The sequence below is a fragment of the Choloepus didactylus genome, chromosome 22 (genome assembly GCF_015220235.1).
Source record: "Choloepus didactylus isolate mChoDid1 chromosome 22, mChoDid1.pri, whole genome shotgun sequence".
NCBI lineage: Eukaryota > Metazoa > Chordata > Mammalia > Pilosa > Megalonychidae > Choloepus > Choloepus didactylus.
In genome coordinates this window covers 39,444,003-39,465,196 of record NC_051328.1, presented here as the reverse complement: position 1 = coordinate 39,465,196, position 21,194 = coordinate 39,444,003, and the positions used below count along the sequence as shown (strand labels likewise).

General features: G+C 51.3%; 1 protein-coding gene across 2 annotated transcripts in view; it reads right to left on the bottom strand.

Annotated features, from left to right (window-relative positions):
- ATP2C2 (ATPase secretory pathway Ca2+ transporting 2) overlaps positions 1-21,194 on the bottom strand; it is an 83,978-nt gene that overhangs the window by 48,980 nt on the left and 13,804 nt on the right. Inside the window, exons 2-6 of one of the 2 annotated variants that reach the window (XM_037816096.1) lie at positions 11,897-12,007; positions 10,316-10,432; positions 3,843-3,932; positions 3,009-3,044; positions 2,846-2,907 (exon numbers count right to left, since the gene is read on the bottom strand). In XM_037816096.1, coding sequence (XP_037672024.1) covers positions 2,846-2,907; positions 3,009-3,044; positions 3,843-3,932; positions 10,316-10,432; positions 11,897-12,007 — 416 coding nt within the window. Of the gene's footprint in view, positions 1-2,845; positions 2,908-3,008; positions 3,045-3,842; positions 3,933-10,315; positions 10,433-11,896; positions 12,008-21,194 lie in introns of those variants that run through there. The other variant, XM_037816097.1, reaches the window with a different exon arrangement.

Sequence of the window (21,194 nt, the reverse complement as noted above, 5' to 3'; positions counted from 1 at the left end):
GGGCTCGCCAAGTTCCTCCAGGAATGACCAGTGCCCAGTGGAAGGAGATGCACATGGAGGCGTGAGCGAAATTATTTCACAAAATGCGAGAGCAGAAGTGAGAGGGAGATGCAGTGTTTCTAAATGCGCACATGTAATGGCCAACTCAGTATGTGTAACCAACAATAATTAACTTAAATAGCCATTTGACGACTTCATTTCAGTCCCCCAAAAGTTGATATGTCTGAGTGAGCAAAAAGCTCTTTTCTCTTCTGGCTGGGAAGAAGGAAGAATTGCCTTCCATTCAGGGTCACTTCGTAGTCGACATATAGGACCCTCAGAGCTGCGCAGCGAGGGCTTAGTGGACGGGATGGGTCCTGTTTGCGGGTTGGGAGACGAGGTTTTGGGGTTTGAACACAAGCAGACAATGGTTAGATGAACTCGATGGCGTTTCTGAAGACTGCTGTTATCAATTCACATACTACGGTTGACCCATCATGGAAAATTAGTACACGAAAAGGCCCCAAGAGCGAGAAAGCTCTAACCCTGGAGCCAGTGGGGATGGCCAGACCCCTCAGGACCCCTCTGACCTGCCGTCTGGCCCAGCTTAGGGCTCGTTTTAGAACCATGCCTGGCAAATTTTCAATGTCTCCATCTTGGCACAACCAAGAGGAAGAAAGAGAGGACACTGGGACAGGGACCCAGGGGCAGGCACCCCTGAAATGGGGGTGTCAGGCTTCCTGGCCACCTGCCCCTCCCTGGGCCTCAAGGCTGTGCACCCTAGTCCTGGCTTCTCATCCGTGGAGCCCCCTGCAGGCTGCGCTGGGGACCAGGGAGGTAGCACAGGTAATGGATGCAGCCCAGCACCTGGCACCTGGGCCAGTGGGCACCGTCGCCATCAGCCACGAAGCCGACGGGGCTCCCCACAAGTCAGGCTGGGCTTAGGGTTCCCACAAGTCAGGCTGGGCTCAGGGTTCCCACGAGTAAGGCTGGGCTCAGGGTTCTCACGAGTCAGGCGGGGCTCAGGGTCCCCACAAGTCAGGCTGGTCTCGGGGTTCCCATGAGTAAGGCTGGGCTCGGGGCTCCCACAAGTCAGGTGGGGCTCAGGGTTCCCACGAGTCAGGCTGGTCTCAGGGTTCCCACGAGTAAGGCTGGGCTCAGGGCTCCCACAAGTCAGGTGGGGCTCGGGGTCCCCACAAGTCAGGCTGGTCTCAGGGTTCCCATGAGTAAGGCTGGGCTCGGGGCTCCCACAAGTCAGGTGGGGCTCAGGGTTCCCACGAGTCAGGCTGGGCTCGGGGTCCCGGCAGGTGAAGCCCAGCTCCCAAAGCACACGGAGGAACGGCACTTGTCACCCTTGCTTTGGTGTGGGAGCAGGTCGTGTGATGTTGCCTAAATGCGACGACACTGCTCTCTGCCAGGTTCCTCTGGGGAGGGCAGCAGAGGTACCAGGGAAGGAGGGGGTGCTGGCAGAGGAGATTTGGACCTTTCCTGAAATCATTTTATTTTTTCCAAGGAGAATGAACTCCTGGATTGCTGGTTGCTATGGGGTGAGCTGTGCCCCCCAAAAAGAGATGTCGAAGTCCTATCCCCTGAAATCTGTGAACGTGACCTCATTTGGAAAGAGAGTCTGTGCAGGTGTAGTTAAGAGGGGGTCATCCTGGAGTGGGGGGCCCTACATCCAGGGACAGTGTCCTTGTAAGAAACAAGAGGAGAAGGCACAGGGAAGGGAAGACGGCCGCGTGTAGATGGAGCCAGAGGCAGAGTGGGGGACGCAGCCCCGAGCCAAGGAACGCCTGGAGCCCCCAGGAGCTGGGAGAGGCCAGGAGGGGGCCTGCCCACCCCTGGATTTTGGACTTCCGGCCTCCAGGACTGTGAGGGAAGTCATGTCTGCTGTTCAAGCTCCCCGTTTGCGGTGCTTCATTATGGCAGCCCCAGGGAACTAATATGCTTGTATAATACAAATGAAATTTAGAAAAATCCAGGCCTAAAACAGCCCCCTTCCTTAGCACCAGCTTCCTCTACGACGGCAGCTGGCCCTGTCAGAAGGGTCCTTGCCCGTGCTCGGACCCGGCGCTCAGCCACTGGCCCTGTTTGTCTAGTTAAAGTAAAATCAATTAAAATAAAATAAAACAACTAAATCTGGTCCTCCGTTGCACCGGCCTTATTCCAGGCGCTGAGCAGCCACATGGAGCAGTGGGCAGGGCAGATTGTAGCACATTTTTTTTCCATCCTCATAGAAAGTTCCTTTGCACAGGGTTGTGCTAAGCCCAAGTGACCAGGAGATACGGGTGGATATTTCTGCCTCTTTTGTTGTGGTTGTTTCTAAACCTCTTTGGGAAGAGCTGCCCAATAACAAAGGGCCAAGTTGAAACATCTAGGCAAGAAAGAGGTTGGTGAGCTGCTTGGCACTGCCCAGACTTCCTTCTGTCAGCATCATCCTGCCCATCAACCCAGTGTTCCGCTGCTGTGTTTTTAAAAGCCTTTGCTCCTTACCTCTTTAGACTCTGCCATTTGAGAACCCAGCAAAACCTCTGAGGCCTCTCGGTAGAAAAAATGCACGCCCAGTTTTGCACACAGGTTCACCCACTTCGTGGACCATCCCTGTTTGAAAGCCACTCCCACCAGCTGCATCCTGCAGGCTAGTTATGCTGATTTAAACACTAATGAGAGATTGAGGTCCTGAGAGGTTAAGCGATATGCCCAGGAACACACAGCAATCCACTAATAGGGCCAAACCCAGGTCTCCTGACTCCCAGTGTGGCACAGTTCTCCTATATCGAGCTACTAAGGATACAAGTTTGGCCAAACTTACCAGCCCTCTGGCCCCGTGGAGGGACCAGCCAGTCTCAGGGAGGCTCCGACTTACCAGGTGCATTCTGGAGGAACCAGCTTGGTCAGCTCTTCCAGAGATTTCTCCGATCTGTACTCCTGGCAAGAAGCACACAAGACAGGCTGTTCAGGGCATGGGAACCTCCTAACACTCCCGTCACGCCCCGGTTACCCAACAAGGAACCTTGAGAAATACATACCTGGACGAAGGCCACGGTGACCACGATCAGCACGGCCTGCAGGCAAATGGGAGGAGAGTGTTAGCACCCAGCAGTTCAGCCAGGAGAGAGTGGCAGGCAGAAGGGAGGAGGGGCGGGAGGTCAGCTTTAAAGATATTCCCTTTCCTTCTTGCAAAATAAGTCACTGTGCAGAAAATTTAGAAAACAGAAGAGCCAAAAAAAAAAAAAATAAAGAAACCACCCCAAATTCCACCATCCAGAGGTTCACATTTTGGGGTATCCTTCTAGATATTTTCTGCATAGACACAATTACAACCTGGGATCCTATTGTACATCTTCCTTTACAAAGTGCCTTTTTGAACTCAACATCTTATTGTAAATCAGTGGATAGAACCCCAGTCTTTTAAACAGAGGCAGTGAATTCCATTAGAACGAGTGTGTTTGTACCGTAAAAGGGTATTTGCACAAAGAGAAGGAAGTGGGGATGGTTTCCAGTGAAAGGCGCTCAGTGGTTCTCTCTTTGTACGACATGCATAGCCCAAGATCTAGCAACTCCAGGCCTGGTCCTAGAGAACCACAGATGCATGTGCAAGGGCTCATGGGAAAGGGGCTCACTGCCACCCTGTCCCCAGTCATCAAGAATCAGAAGCAACATAGGTGTCTGCCAGGAGAGCAACGGCCAGCTGCGTGAACCAGGACACCTCCAAATAGAGGGGAACTGGGCCTGGGTTTGCTTTCCTTGGGCTGTAGCTTTTTTTCTTTTTTTTTTCCTACAGCAAACTCCCTTTTCCTTGCATAATAAAAATAAGCCAGGACTCGGCCCCCGCTGGTCCTCCCTGCTCCCTGCACACTCACCATGGCGATGCTGGCGGCATCCTCGTACTCCTTCGTGAGGACACTCACCAGGGCAGAGCCCAGAAGCAGCAGAATCAGGGGGTTCTTAAACTGAAACAGCGCAGGGTCATTTCATTAGTCTCAAAAGATCAGCCTTGCGTTCTGTACAGGAAAGAATTTAACCACCCCACCCCCCCAAAAAAAAAAGGTCTGGCTCTTGCTCTTGGTTTCTGGGGTGATCTCTAAGCCCGTGGGGTGTCATGCTTGGGCACCTCGGGTGTCATGCTTGGGCACCTCGGGTCTCCCGGACAGTCGGACCATGTGACTTAGGGCAGGGCTGGCCACACCGGCAGGGCCAACAGTGCAGTGGAGTGGGGGCCTTGGGTCACGTGGTCACAGTCAACAACTGCAGGGATCGGGGACTGATTCACCCACGTGGGCGATCAATTGTTCCTAGGCAATGGCACCCCAATAAAGACTCTGGGTGCTGAAGCTGGGACGAGCATCCCTGGTTGGCCCCACTTTGATGTTGGCACACATCACTTCCAGAAGGCTGAGGCATCCTGACTCCCCGGAGGGGAGGACAACGAGAGCTCCACGTTTTATCCTTGCAGACTCTGCCCCCTGCGCATCTATCCTTGGCTAATTTTAAGGTGTCCTTTCCCCATAATAAACTGTAACCGTGAGTATAACCACTTTCAGGGAGTACCGTGAGTCCTTCTAGCAAGTTACAGCAATTGAAGGTGGTTTAGGGAACCCCTCAGACTTGCACTTGGTGTCAGAAGTGGACTGTCTTCTCCTCCTCTGCAGTTGGCTAATGCCTGCAGGTTCTTACTGAGCAAAAGCGCAAGTGATTTAGTTATTCACTCCAGGTCAGACTTCCGGGTAAACACTACAGTGACCCGAGGGCTAAGGGAGGAAGATCACCACCAGGCGAACGGTCCTCCCCACCCACCTGCACTCTGCCTAAAACCCACCACTAGGGTTTCACTGACACAGGCTGCCCAGGGGTCAGTGAGACACTATTCCATGGAGCAGATCTTGCCACCCACCGTCGAGTCCCCAGCCTTGGTCCCACCTATCAGCAGTTAGTCTGTTCCCCTCACCTCATGATCCTCCAGGCCAGGACCTAGCTCCTCTTAGGCAGGACACCAGGGGGTCCCATCTCAGCACTCCAAGCCCCCCAGATCCTGCACTTCTCCATTGCCCAGCCTTGGGCACCAACCTGCTCAGGCTAACAACCTCTGGGAGCTCCACTGATATCCCTCTTGAGAGCAGGTGCTCCAAAGACTTTCCAGAATGATTTTCATTTTATGATCTTATGTATCTGCCCCCTTGTTTCACAGAAACATTTCTTGGTGGCTCATGTTATAGATAGTTGAAAGAAAATACAAACAAATAAAAACAAGACCAGAGAGAAGAGACCAAAGAACAGGATCAGAGAGAGTCAAAATGTCAACAAGTAAGTCATGGTTGTAAAATGGGGCTCTGAGCCTCCTAGCAGCCAAGGTGAAAAAGGGAATGGAATCAGATGCATGATACGTGCTGTTGATGATAAGCAGCAGTCAGCAAAGTTCAGGTGTAGAGTATGAAGGGCTTGAACACCGCCTTGGAATTGCTGTGAAAACCTCCAATCTCTCCGAGCCTCAGCCTTCTTCAAGCTGACGTGAGACTAAATGTGACTGGCCCAGGGCCTCACACATAGTTGGAGCTCCGTAACTGGTAGCCATGATGACAAGACAGCGTGGAAGGCATTAGATAAAGGCTGATAGAATGGAGGATAAGGGACTGCCCAAGCTCCATAAAACTGTCCGACAGCAAGGCTCTCGATCTATAGCTGGCCTCAGGGGGAGTTTTTCCATCGACCCTTGTCAGGGCTGGGACTGGGGTGTGGGGGGCAGTATTCACCCCTTCCGAAAGAACCACACCTCACAGCCAGCACTTGGGTCTGAGACACATGGGCGAACAATCAATTCGAGGAGGTCCTGCAAAAGATCACCCTGCAAGAACTTGAGACCCACATCCAATGACCCAAAGTTATCAAGTCAGACTTTACTTAAATTAAGCTCCAAGCTTCTCCAAAGAGATGATGTTTTCAAGAGGTAAGCAAACCACCAGCTAATTTTTGTGGACGTCTGTAAGCCTTCTCACAGGCATGAACCCTCAGATTAGGAAAAGGGCTTAGATTAAAACACCTTAAGGGACATCATCCAAAGGCAACAGTTGGACTCTGTTCAGACACTGATTCCAACAAACCAACTGTATGGAGGCATCTTTGAGGCATGTGGGGAAAATGGACTATGGACCAGGCATTAGATGATATTAATGAAGGGTTAATATTGGTAGCAGGCTCATAGTAAGGTTGATATAGTTAAACAAAGGAAAAAATGGAAAAAGTCCTCATCTAGTCAAGATGCATACCAAAGTATTGATAGTAAAATGATTCAATATCTAGAATTTGTTTTAAAATACCACAGAGAAAAAGGAGGGGAATGGGGAAAAAAACGGCAAAATGTGTTGATAATTATTGAAGCGAGGCAATGGATGTATAAGGGTCACACTCAGCTGTTCTTTCTACTTTCGTACGCTTTTGAAATTTTCCATAATAAGAAGGTTTTTTAAAAGGTTTTGGTCAGATCAGAAGTCCCGTTGTGGGTTCTGTGCACACCTGAACTTCCTGGCATTGGGGAAAGAGTTTGCAGTGGGCTGGGGCTGCCACTTGTCCTCGGCTGGCCTCTGAGCTGCCTGGCAGAGCTGACGGCCAAGCAGTCAAAACCTGAGGTGGGCAAAGCTTCTAGGAAATTCAGGGGGGAATGGAGCGCCAGAGAAGAAAGAATTGTAAGCCCAGGAAAGTCTGTTCTCAGGAGGAAAAAGCCCAGGATAAGATTTCATTTCCATCCTGGGCCCATCCCTGACTTTTCCTCAGGTTGGAGAGAAGTGAGGAGATGGGAGGACCCAAGCATGTACCCGGCGCCCCCAATGCCCGGGCACCTGCGTCCTCCGGCAAGCGTCTGCGGCAGGAGCATCCCCCATGCACCGGGACGTGCTGCCTCAGGGCCTTGGTGCCCGCTGCTGCCCTTGCTGCATGCGCCACCCGGCTCCGCCGGGGCTCCCCGCCTCGCCGCAGCCAGATCCCTGCTCCAAGCACACCTCTGCACGGCGGAAGGTGCCTGCCTGACCTCTGGGCGCCAAGAGCCGCCTCTGCCATCTCTCTCTAACTCTCTCCTCACCCATTTTCCCCACCATACCCACTGAGAGCTGTTACACACTGAGTCGTCTGTCTGTCTCTACCACTGAGACGAGGGCTTCCTGAAAGCCAAAATTTGGTTTGGCTGCTGCTGTGCCTAGTGCACATAAAAAGTAACCATCTTGAATGAATGAATGAATGAATGAGTGAATGTCCACTTTTCAGCAGGGAAACCTGAAGCTTGGTGGGACTTGAACTCCTGCTCAAGGCTGCATGGCAGAAGCACTGGCTCTGCCCTGTGCTGCGTGCACATCTCCCCTGTGGGTCCTTCTGTGGGGCTTCTCTGCGCTCCCCTCCCCCAGCCCCGCTGGGCAGCTCACTCCCAGACCCTGGGAGCAGCAGACCTGTTTCTGGACAAGAGACCCCTCCAGCTGTGGGCTCAGGGCTCTGCAGTCCGGAACCCCAATCCCAACCCCACAGTCTTGGCTATGCTCCCAAGGCTGCGTCTGACCAGTTTTCCTGGCTGACTCACCACCAGCCTTCCTCCTGCCCTCCCGTGAGACAGCTTCAGACACCTGCCCCACATGAGTGAGTCCCGGTGAGACACAGCCCACAGGGAACAGACCCAGTGGGGAGGCCCCACAGCATGCCTGCAGGGCTGCTCTGGCCAGATTATCTGCCTCTGCCTGGCTCATCAGAGCTCATCCAAGCCCAACATGCAAAGGGAGACAGGTGGAAAAGGGTTGGTGGGAATCTTACTGTGCGGGCAGCAGGTCATGCACAGGGGGAGTTGATAATTACAATAACTAATGATAGTGATAGTTACAATAAACCAGAACAAAAAGAACCAGAATTTCTTGAGCACCTACTATGTGCTGCCCCCATGCTAAGTGTTTCACCCGCATCATTTCTCTGAGCCCACCCAGCCCTGTCATCCAGGTATGTTACATATCCCTGCTTCACAAGGAGCAACCTGAGGCTCAGAAGGAAACTGCTTTGTCTGAGGAAACTGCTTTGTCACACCTAGCTCAGGTGACTCCAAAACCTGTGCCCCTAACTGCTATGCTCAAACTGGGTCCAGCTGGTAGGTGCTTTGGGGGGTGGGGGAGGCCATCTTTATTAAGCACCAAATGTGTGCCAGGCACTATGAAGGCAAGTCACTTCCTTCTTTTTAGGTAAACCTCCCAAGATCCTAGATGGTTAAGTAACTTGCTCAAATTCACATGCAGCTGGAAAGAGGCATTTGAACCTGGGTTGCTCAATTCCAATTTGTGTCTGTCTCATGATTCCAGAGTGAGAGGTCTTGGGTTACCTGAAGGCAGAATTCCTAATGGTGAGACTCCCGAGAAGGAGAAGCAGACCAGCCTGTGAGGTGGTGAGCTCCCTGTTACTGCGGGAGAATCACAACATCTGGCACACAGTAGGCACTCAACAAATGGTAAGGGTTGATAAGCAAATGCAGGCTGAACCGCTGCACTCATCGAAGGCGGGGCACGCAGCCATCGGGATCTCCCCCAATCCTGAAAAGATTCCCAGGCGGATCCTGGAACTGTCAGGTTTAAGAAGAATAAGCAGGTTCCCAGCTCTTGAGAAAGAGAAACGTAGGAGACTTCCTTTCTGGAAGGTGTCAGAGAACCCCTGCGGTGAAGGAGGAGCTCAGGGTAGGCTTTCAAGGCAGAAGCAGGAAGCAGAATAACCAGGAACCCGGCCAGAGGGAACTAGAGGAGGGTCAGGGAGGGCAGAGCCAGCTCAGGGCTTTGCCGGCTCCTTTGTCTTGCAGAGACCAGGCCAGAGCCGCAGAGGGGTGGCTGTCCCACCGCAGCCAGGGGTCAGCCTCTCTCCCTGAACTCTAATTCCGGGAGCCTCAGCTGCCTCTTCCCAGAGCTGGGGTTCCAAGAATCTTCCGGGCTGGCCAGAGCCACCTGCTTACCCAGAAGTCTATTTGGGTGCCAAGATGTGTCAATGAAGGACAGCTCCAGAGAGCTGAGAACTGACCAATGAGCACGGCTGGGGCTCCAGACCGAGTGGAGGTTGAGGATGCTGCAAGGAAGGCTGTGATTGGTCCCATGATCAGAACCGACCATTCAAGAAAGCCTTAAATAGGGAGCCAATGGGAAACTGAGGCAATCTCACTGCCTTCAGGTGTCTGGAAAATCCTGTCCCTTAACTGGGAATTTCTGAACTGGTGCTGGGTGGGTGGTGGGGCAATGACTTCTAGACTGGAACTTGTAGCCACGTCTGCTGTAGACTTTTCTTCCCTCTTCCTAATGGGTTCCAGGGAGTCAGTGTTTGCACCATCCCATCAGCATGTGGGGGACCCACGGCAGGGGATGAGGGCAGGGGCTCGAGCCCTGCCTGGCTCCACTTCCCAGACTGCCACTTACAGCCGTGTGTGCAGCTTTGGGTTCCCAGAATAAAATACAGGACGTTCCATTACATTTGAGTTTCAGAGAAACAAGGAACAAGTTTTTAGTATAAATGACACTAAACTTGTACTAAAAAAATGTCCCTGGTTGATCTGAAATTCAAATTTAAATGGGTGCCTTGTGTTTTTATTTGCTAAATCTGGCAACCCTAGAAACCCTGGGCAAACACCTCCACCTGCCTGTACTTTGGTCTCCTTGACTGTAAATGGGGAAGACATGAGTACAGCCAGTACTCCTTAGGCACAGATTCTGTCTTTGTGATCTGCCTACCCAATAAAATTTACCTCTAAGCCCCAGATCACACCCGCAGTGTCTCTGCAGCCACTCACAAATGTGCACAAGGCAGCAACCGGTCTGAGTTGCCGAAAGCAGACATTCCCAGGTGACACCAAGTAAGGTGGACCTGCCTTCTCCTTTTAGCTCTTTACTGTGAATGAATGTCCTTTCCTGGTATATTTAGTGCCACATTTTTATGAAAAGAAAGTTGCTTTTTTTGGGTGATTTTGTTGTTGAAATGGCCCCCTTGTATACTGAAGTGCACTGTACCAGAAGCCTATAATGGGCCTTACAGAACAATCTGCGTTAGTTAAGCTTGGTTCTGGTGTGCACAGCTCTGTTGGCCGTGAGTCTGTACAGCACTAAGCACGGCACCTGCAGGTGGTAAACCACCCCCACACCCAGCCACTACTGCTGGTGATCACAGGTGCCTGGGGAGTGCGTCCTGCTGGCTAAGAAGGGAGAACCGTCTGCAAGAGGGGCGTGCCTGCCCCCTCCCCAGCACTGTCCAGGACGCCCCCTCCGTCAATGTCTAAAGAAAGTGGCCCCGCCCCACCCAGCCCAGGCTGGTTAGGGGGCGCGAGGGACGACCGCTGTGGCCCCACCTGGCCCAGGTATTTCTTCCACACGGGTTCGGTGTTGTCAGCGACAAACTCGTTCCAGCCGTGGCCCCGCCTGCGCCGCGCCACCGAGAGCTCCGACAGCCCGCGCTGTAAGTCCACCTGGAAGGAGACGCCAAGCACGGGCTCGCTGACCCGCCGGTGGGGACCGGGGCGCCCACGTTGCAGACTCACCTCTCTAGAGGCTTCCATGATGGGCAACGCAGACGAGTTGCTCCACGGAGAGAGTGGATTTGCTCCAACTGCTCCAAGCAGTTAGAGGCAGAGAGAAGAAACACTCCCAACCCAGTTCTTTTCTGATTATACCACATTCTACCCTAAAATTACAGCCAACAAGAGTGTCTTGGGCCTAAATTTCAACAAATAGAATTATAGTATGGAATTCTGGAAATGCAGAAATGCTTAAAACAAACAAACAAACAAGAAAACCGAAGCCTGTCTTTAGAAACAATTATAGCCAAAACTTACATCATGCGTACACTGTGCCAGACACTACTCCAAGCTCTTTATATATATTAATTCATTGAATGCAGCCAATTTAAAAATCAATAATAATGTTTGGAGATGTTGTGCTGGTCTTGGCAGAGGTAACCCTTGCTTTTAAAAAATCAATGAAAAGAAAATTCTACTCGGTGGTAGCTGGGTGACGAGCTAACAGGGAAAACAGAATTGACTTCTGGACTCTTGAACAGAGAAAGAAAATGAAGCTCATTCACACAGAAAATGTCTAAGCAGAAAAAAAAAAATTCCTCCCCTCTCCAAATACTAACAAGCAGGACTTGGATTTAAACAGACTTCGGGTGATTGTCAAGCAAAGAGGGGTGTGAAGCGCTGAATTCCAATGTCCCTGAAACTGTGACATGCGCCCTGTTATTGGGGGTCGTTTATTTGCTTTCCCAAAGTGAGGTGGGTTCTGAGCACACACACACACACACACACACACACACACACACACGCACGTACACAGACACACTCACACTCACATGCGAACCATCAGGTTTGCTCAGTTTTCTAAGGACAGACCACTGGAAACATCACACAAGCACGCCCCTCAACCTCCAGGGTTCTCGGGGTCTTTCTTCACTGGACAGAAATTCGGGTTCATTTGAGAAACATGGGAAAATCGGGTTTAAGAGACTGGGAACACCACGGATTATAAAAGATGAAGGGAGGGGAGAGGGGAGGGTTAAGAGTTTGTGCTTCGAGGACAAAGCACCCGGATTCAACACCAGGCGGGGCCGGTCCTAGAGGCACGGACACGGCCAGTGACTTCATGCGGCCTCTTTTCCTTCGTCTCCAGTGGGAGAGCTGGGAGCAGCCACGGCCCCGGCGCCTCTGGAGGAGCCCAGGACCCGGGGGAGGAGCTAGCACCGTCCGCACCCTCGACCACCACGATGACATTCAACACGGGAAACAGCAACTGCTCAACGCCACAGCGTTTCCTAACTATGCGCATGGAATGCATTATAACATAGCACTTTCCAGCGGCTTTCAGGGCTTCGTGTTGCTTTCTTTTCCATCTAAACACCTTAGCACTGTTGGCATGGGGTGCAGATCATTTCTTACATCAAGTGCTTTTGCCAAGTCTTCTTTGTGGCATTTGCATGCTTCCGTGGGCGGCAGAGCTGCCACCGTCTTCTCCTTGTCAATGGCTTTCAACTCGCATTGTTCATCAGTCTGTGAAAAAAGCAGGATTGCTGTTACGCAAATGGAAATTCTGTGCTGATGTGTCTTTTGAAAGTATAGCATACCTATAAACAGTGCACTTAAATGTGCAGCTCAAATTTCCACATACAAATGCATATGAGCAGCCCCCAGATCAAGACAATAATTATGTTTGGAGATGTTGCGCTGGTCTTGGCAGAGATACCCTTGCTTTTAAAAAATCAATGAAAAGAAAATTCTACTCGGTGGTAGCTGGGTGACAAGCTAACAAGGAAAACAGAATTGATTTCTGGACTCTTTTGAACAGGCCCCAACAGCTCTCTCATGCCTCTGTCCAGCCCACCCACCCCTATTGTGACCCGTGTCACCGTAGATTAGTTTTGCTGGGATGTAAGCTTTACCTAAATGGGAGCGTATGATATATCCATATATACTTGAGTCTGGCTTCTCTGGCTCACTGTTGTTAGTGAGATCCATGCATGGTGTTGCACGGAGCAATGGCTCACTCGTTTTCACGGATGCATAGAATGCCATGGTAGGAGGCTAGCACAGTATATTTATCCATTCTACTGCTGACGGACTTTTGGGTTGTTTGGCTATTACTGATGCATCTGTTTTTAAGCAAAGTTATTTAGAAGAATTAGAACTCACAAAGCCAACAGAGCAAGGAAACAATTTGCATATTCTGAATCTCGATCTTTGAACTTCTGGGAGTCTCAGCTGAGAATACACCTATATCAGAGAGCACCCCTGCTGAGGACAGGTGATGGGTACCACGGCCTGGTTCTATGAGACTTTTTAAATAACCCAGGGAAGAGGGAACCCAGCCACGTTCTGGGAGTGCGAATGTTCCGTGCTCAGATGCCCAGACCTGCGGGGAAGCCACACGACACACCTGGAGGGGTTGGGAGGAAATAATGCGGAGGAGACTTCAGAATCCGGAAAGCCCGAGGTATCTTTGCAAAATTATTCCTAGAATTCTGATACCCAGTATATGATAATCATCTCTTCCTTTTCAACCAGGTTGTTGGGGGCTGAAAAGGAGGAAGTGGAGGGTGACATACCAACTGACCTCTTCCTTCAGCTGGATTCGAGATGGCAAAGCCTCCTTTCCTTCCTGCCCCCCCCGCCCCACCCCCCAATGCCTGGTTTGCCTAGAAGGGCTGTGCCAGCCACATCCCTTTCCTGGGGCTGCCTCCGCTTCTGCCCAAGGCCAAGGAGCACAGCACTCTGTGTTGACTGTGCAAATCAGTCAATGCATTAGTTAGTCCACATCTTGGGAGGTTTCCTTAAGTCAACATTGGATCTGCTATTGTGCGAATTTCATTTTTAAGAGAAATATGGGCTTCATAATGAGGCGGGCCTTTCTCCAGCCTCGAGGTCCGGTTCAGTGTACCAAATAAAGCACCCAGTTCCCTACCCTGTTACTGTTCTAGTCTGGCTATTTCCACACGAAATCCATTTTCACACAGCAGCCTAAGTGACTCTGAAACACGTAAGTCCAATTGTCTCACACACACACACACACACGCACACACACACACACACACACTATACTTGAAAACACTAGGATAGATTCCAGTTGCTCTTGGGATAAAAACCCAACTCCCTCCAATACAGCTTCACCAGAGCTCACCTAATGTCCACACTCTACGTCTTCCTTAACAGAACAGCAATACTCCTTCCCAAATACTTATTTTTTCCCCAAATCTAAAACTACCTTTATTTGTAGTTGGCTCTGTATAAAATGCCATCATTAATCAGAATTACAAAACTGTGCAAGAGGCACAAAAATCATTAGATATTAGATAATGACTCTCACACCATCAAGCTTTAAAAACACCTAAAAGTTGTACAAGCTTGTAGTTTATAAAATAAATGGGACCTCATCAAAATTAAAAGTTTTGTGCCTGAAAGGACTTTTCATGAAAGTAAAATGACAATCCACACAATGACAGAAAATATTTGGAAACCACATATCCAATAAGGGTTTAATATCCAGAATATAAAAAGAAATCTTTCGACTGTTCCACAATAAGACAAACAACTCAATACAAAAATGGGCAAAGACTTGGGTAGACATTTCTCCAAAGAAAATATACAAATGATCAAAAAGCACAGAAAAAGATGTTCAACATCATTAGCTACTAGGGAAATGCAAATCAAAACCACAATGAGATACCATTTCACACCCACTAGAATGACTACTATTTTAAAAAATGGAAAATTAGAAGTGTTGGAGAGGATGTGAAGAAATAGGAATACTCAGTCATTGCTGACAGGAATGTAAAATGGTGCAGCCACTGTAGAAGACAATTTGGTAGTTCCTCAAGAAGCTACGTACAGAATTACCACATGACCCGGCAATCCCACTTCTAGGTATATACCCAAAAGAACTGAAAGCAGGGACCCAAACAGATATTTGCACACCAATGGTCATAGCGGCATTCTTCAAAATTGCCAAAAGGTGAAAACAACCCAAGTGACCAACCACCGACGAATGGATAAACAAATGTGGTCTATACCCACAATGGAATATTATTCAGGCATAAAAAAAGAATGAAGGTCTGATACATGTGACATGAGGACATCATATTGAGTGAGACAAGCCAGACACAGAAGGACAAATACTGCACTGAAATGAAATAATTAGAATAAGCAAACCCATAGAGTCAGAATCTAGAATACAGGTTACCAGGCGACAGGGCAGGGGTAGGGAATGGGAAATTTAAAAAAATCTATTTCTGAGGCCCGTGAGTCACAGGTGGTCCTTGGAGGGGTCCCTTGTCCCCCAGGAACGGGCCTGTCCAGGACCCCTGCCCCTGCTGTGCCTGGTCCTTGGCTGGAGGTGGCTGCAGGATACCCAGCCGCCGCATGAACGCTGGGTGGATTCCAAGTTACGCCCCCTCTGCCTGCGCGGGGCACGTTCTTCCCAGCCCCCATACCACACCTGAGCCGTGGTTCTCAGCCGGGGGAGATGCTGCCCCCCCCCCAGGGAACAGCTGGCAAAGTGCAGAGACGTTTTTAGTTATCACGACTTGGGGACTGGTTCTACTGGCATCTGGAGGGTGCGGGCAGGGGCTGCTGGTCGGCACCTACCGGGCCCAGGACGGCCCCACCCAGGGCATTACCTGGTCCAAAGTGTCCATCATGCCAAGGTGGAGAGAACCCACGTCTAAGACAGGCCAACTATTCTATCTTGCTGTCTTCCCAAACCAGATGTGTCAACTTGCTTTACCCTCCCAGTATCTCGACTTCTCCTTCCTGGCACAGCTGGCACTGAGCAATTTTCACTTATGGACTGTTATCTGCTCACAACACTCCAGCCAACTCGGGGCGGCTGGGACCAGAGCCGGGTACTCAGGGGCTGCTTGATGAAGCTTTGTTGAGCACATGAGGGGCACCGGCTCCATCAGCAGGGTGCCTGCTCCCCGCCTTCACCATGCCAGCCCCACGTCGCCCTCGTCATCGATTCTGCAGCCAGCTCTGCTCACTCGCCCTTTCAACGGGGGCAAGTGACACCCCAATTTCCTCGTCTGGAAAGCACAGACACCAGTGCCAGCCTCCTCATGCTTTTGAGAGAATTCAGTGAGCCTGCCTGACAAGGGCTTAGTCCAGTGCCAGGCACACCGGGAGCTCCGAGGGATGCCGGCTGCCCTTCCTACGGGAAGCAGGCCCCTAGCTCTAGGTTGGACAAGATTTGCCCTGGGCCAGGAGGAGCACAGACCTGGGTTCAGATTCCTCAGATGGGGGCAGGTGCCCAGCAGGAAACTCTCCAGGGCCTGAAAGGTCAAGGGTCGGGGATGGCAGATGGGCCATGCAAACTCTGTTTAACGTGGCTCATTGGCCAAGGTCCAGAAACATGCGGATAGTCGGTGCCATTGTAGCAGCAACGCCCAAAATTGCCCTAGGGAGCTATGGCTGGTTTGGAAGTATCATGTCCCCCAAACGCCATTATCTTTGATTTGTAGTCTTGTTTGGGCAGGAAACGTATTTGGTATTGATGGGGTTGGAGACTTTTGATTTGGAAGTTTCTGTGGAGATGTGAATCACCTCAACTGTGGGCGAGAACTTTTCATTGGATAACTTCCAATGAGGCGTGGGCCCCTGCCCATTCAGCATGGGCCTCCTTGATTGGTTTACTGGAGCACTATATAAGCGTCAGACGAAGGAGAGAAGCTTGTAACAGCCAAGCCTTTGAAGAATGCACGGGAGCTGAGAGAGGAGCTGTAGCTGAGACAGACAGTTTGAAGATGGCCATTGAAAGCAGATTTTTGCTCCGGAGAAGCTAGGAGAGGAAAAATGCCCCAAGAGCAATTAAGAGTGACATTTTTGAGAACTGCAGCCTAGAGAGGAATGTCCTGGGAGAAAGTAATTTTGAAACCAGAGCTTTGGAGCAGACACCAGCCACGTGCCTTCCCAGCTAATGGAGATTTTCCAGACATCAATAGCCATCCTCCAGTGAAGGTACTCGATTGTTGATGACTTACCTTGGATACTTTAAGGCCTTAAGACTGTAAATTTGTAACCAAATAACCCCCCTTTATAAAAGCCAATCCATTTCTGGTGTTTCGCATAACAGCAGCATTAGCAAACCGTAACAGGAGCCCTGAGGTTACAGAAGATGGCACAGCCCCTTCTCCGACTGGCATACAGAGGTTGGGAGGCTACGTGTCAGCTGCAAATGCCGTGGCCCCTGAGACCTGGGGAAGAAACAGGGGCAGGTCCACCAGGCTGACTTCCTGGCTGGCTCCCAAAGAGCCCTCCTCTTACTTCTGGCCCCCTCACCCTCTCGCGTTCTCACTGCCTCTGTCGTGCCACGTCAAGGACCACATCCTGCCCCAGCTGCTCTGGAGAACGGCCGTCGTCTTCCCACCTGCGCTCAGCAGAATAGACCCCCACGCCTGAATCCCCGAGCCCTGGGAACACGCAACCTTCCACGGCAAAGGGACACGGCAGACGTGATGGAGGGTGCTGACGTGGGAGAAAATCCCGGGTGACGCAGCTGGGCTGGTGTCATCACAGGGTCTCCAATCAGGGTCCACAAAGAGCCACACTGCGTGGGTGCTGGGGGTTTTCTTAGTCACTTCATCCATTGGTTCCTCCTCTGTTCTCCCCACGTGAAATTTGTTAAAGAAAATCTCACTCTTTTACATACCTAATTCGTTCCTTCTCTATGGAAGGGTGTCGTTTCCCGTGGCTGCTATAACCAAGTACCACAAACTCGGAAACAGAAATCCCTGCTCCCCTGGTTTTCAAGGCCAAACTCACTGGCATCAGGGATGGTTCCTTCTGGGGCTCCGAGGAGAACCCTTTCTGCGCCTTCCTCCTGCCTTCTGTGCTGGCTGCCCTGGCGTCCCAGAGTCTCTCCAGTCTCCACTCCGTCTTCATGTGGCTTCTTCTCCTGCTGTGTCAGTGTGTCCTCTCCTGATCAGGACACCAGCCATTGGATATAGGGCCTGTCCTAACCCGGGAGGACCTCATCTTGAGATCCTGAACTCATCATGTCTGCCAAGACCCTAGTTCCATACAAGGTCACATCCAGAATTTTCTGGTGGACATGAATTTTGGGGGAATGCTGTTCAACTCAAGACATGGAATTCAGGATTTATCACACAGTAGTATATGTGTATAATTTATTAAGAACACCAGCCTGGGACGCATGTGAAAATTGTTTTCCCTGGTAGAAAGTCAAGATCAAAACTATCTAAGGCCAACAGGATGGGCAGATGGGACAGACTTCCTTGTGCCGCCTACGTCTGTGTCACCGTCCTGGCCCAGGCCTCCCAGGCCACCTGCCGCCACCTGGAGTCACACGCCCATGTCACGGGGCAGGTGTGTAACTTGACTCCACCTGCTCCTTACACCCTTTGGAGTTCAAGGTGTGGGAACAACCCCCACCCCCACCCCCCATCCCACCCGTTTCCTTACAACTCTTCCCTCATAGTTTCTGGACCATCTTGTCTGAAACCTGCTGGCCCTCAGGATGCCCTTTCCTTGCAGTCCTTTCCAACGTAGGCCTGTTTCTCCCCATCTCCCCTTCTCTCCCCTCCTGTGTCTCTCTCCCTCCCTGTGTCTGTCTGTCCATCCCCCATGTCTGGCTCCCCACCCCCCTGGGTGGAGCAGGCGTTTCCCCACGTGGCCCCAGGCAGCTGGATGTGGGGCCCTCCCGGGGGCTTCTGATCCTTGGAAGCTTTGGGCCCAGTGAACCACACAACCCTGACCTGTCGAGAATGACACAGTACAGGTGGATGCAAGTAATAGGATCAGCACAACGGGGAGGGACAGCAGGGGTCAGGATGACACAGGAACATTGGGCAGACTTCAGCAAGGTGGTGGCACTGGGGATGCGCAGCCCAATGCCATCTTTGTACACTAAATATAAACGCTTCTGTTTTTCTGCACCAGTCCTTTCCAAATCTGTGAACGGTCTAGCTGAACCTCAGTCAATCTGTATTTTAACAAGTTCTCCAGGGGATGCTTATGCATCCAAAGTTGGAAAACCACTGGGGTCTTGAACAAACACACATGCCATACCTACCCCAAGATAACTGAGGAGTGGGGCCCAGCCTTCAGAATTTCTAGAAGTTCCAGTTGATTCTGACGTGCAGCCAGGGCTAAGGGTGTCTGGCCTGGGAGATGCACACACAGGGCAATCAAACGGGGTCCTGCTCTCGAGGGGCTGCCACGCTGAAGGTGCGAGCAGGCTGTGACCAGCCAGCCAAGCCCCAAGCAGGAGGCTGAGCAGGTGGAGCAGGGCAGGATTCCTTCTGCTTCCCGAGGAGGTGTGAGGTGAACCCCAAGGCTGGGCACTGACAAGTTTTCTAGAAGTTGGGCAGACAGGGGATGGAGATGGCCAGCCACAAGTGGCCAAAAACACATAATAGCTTATAATGCCAATAAAACACCACGCACTCCTAGCTAAAATAATTCACACTTATGACATAACAGCTAATGTTTTTGATTGCCAGACACCACGCCAAGCACTTGGCATATACGATCTCACTCAGTCATCATGGCACTTAGAGGGGGTGCCATTTTTATATGGCCGAAGAGCCAGCACTTTTAATCATTGCCCTATACCACACGAGGAAACATCTTTTGGGCTTTGTATCTGTGGAGATGGGAGAAGACGGGTAGGAAAACAACCTCCTGGCTTTTCAAGAGTGGGGAGGGATGGTGGGAGCAGACGGTAAACTCAGCCCACCTGCGGTCAGCCGTATGGTGGCCCCAAAGATACCCACATCCTTATCCGTGGGACGGATGAATGTGTGACCTTAACTGTAAGAGAGACTCTGCAGGTGGGATTAAGTTAAGGATGCTGAGATGGGGAGATTGTCCTAGGTGACCGGGGTGGGCCCAATGGGATTGCAGAGTCCTTAGAAGAGGGATACAGGAGAGGCAGAGAGGACATGTGAGAACCCAGGGCAACGGGACTGCAGCCTGATGAGGGAAGAAGGGGCCGCCAGCCAAGGAGCCCGGGCAGCCTCCAGGAGCTGGAAGGGGCCGGAGAGCAGATGCCCCCAGAGCTCCAGAAGGACCAGCCCTGCTGACATCCTGATTTTAGCCCAGTGACACCCATTTCAGGCTTCTGACCTCCAGGACTGTAAGTGCATAAACCGTAACACATTAAAAATAAAATAAAAGCCACAGGCGTGCAGTAACGTTACAGCAGCCGCAGGAAATAGACACAGCCTCCATCTGCTCCAGGAAGCCTCCTCTGCAGAACCACCCCACCTGCTGTACCCCAGAGCGGAGAAACAATCCAGCTCTCTAAGCTCCTGGGCTCCCAGTTCCTACCTCTGCCCCTGCATCTTGTGACCCACTTACCTGCCTCCTTATTGGGCTGTGAACGCACGGGGGCAGGGACGGGCTCATAAACTAAGAGCCAAGCATGGTGCTTGGCAAATAGCACGTGCTCAAAAATGTGTGTGGGAAGGGGGAAGGGGGAAAGGAGGGAAAGGGAGGAAGGGGGGAAGGAGGAAGGGGGAAGAGGGGAGGGGCATGGTGCTGAGCTGCCCAGAGGGGCCCGATGACAGGTGCTGGGGCCATGGGGAGACCAGAGGGAGGGCGGCCCAGGGACAGCTGCCAGTCTCCAGGGGAAGGGTCAGGAAGTGCGGTCCTAGGGAGCTGCAGGGAGCAGTTTCAGGGAGCAGGGTGCTCAGCACTGATGTCTGCTCTGGATGGGGCCGAGCAAGGCCCCCGTCCCGGGACAGCCCTCTCTCGCCAGGCGGTCCCCCAGTGGTTCACCCACTCTTTCCCCAGCTCTTCCGGGCGCATGTTGAGCTGTGCCTGGGGCCTTGGAAAAGCCAATACAGCCCCACAGTAAATCAAGAAATTACTCAAACCCGTAGGTAAAATTCTAAGCCATGAAAGAGAAGAGCTGCAAGCCCAAATAAATTCCACCAGGACTAAAGATTTAAATGTAAACAAAGAAACCTTGTGAAAGCCAATGAATGGGGGAGTTTGGGTCACAGTGATGTCCCAATGTCAGCGATGGGGGAAGCTGGGGGAGAAGGTGTGGGAAAACTCGGTACTGTCTTTGCAACTTTTCTGTAAATCTAAAGTTGTTTCAAAATAAAAAGTTTATTTGAATATACATCTAGGGTAATTCCCTCACTTCATTTGCTGTGAAGTGGGTTCCTTGGTCTGAAGCAATGCTGTGTGGAATACCATGACGGTGGATACGGCATTCCATAAGTCCATGGATGGTAGTTTTAGCAGAAGCATTGCATGCAGGGAAGGCAAACCCATATCCAGAGTATGTGTCTATTCCAGTAAGAACAAATCACTGCCCCTTCCATGATGGAAGTGGTCCAATGTAATCCACCTGTCACCAGGTAGCAGGCTGATCACCTCAGGGAATGGTGCCATATCAGGGACTGAGTGTGGGTCTCTGCTGCTGGCAGATTGGACACTCAGCAGTGGCTGTGGCCAGGTCAGCCTTGGTGAGTGGAAGTCCCTGTTGCTGAGCCCATTTACAACCTCTATCGTTACCACCATGACCACTTTGTTCATGGGCCCATTGGGCAATGACAGGAGTGGCTGGGAAAGAGGCTGATTGGTATCCACCAAATGGGTCATCTTTTCTACTTGGTTATTAAAATCTTCTTCGGCTGAACTCACCCTCTGGTGAACATTCACATGGGACACAAATATCTTCATGTTTTTTGCCCACTCAGGAAGGTCTATCCACATA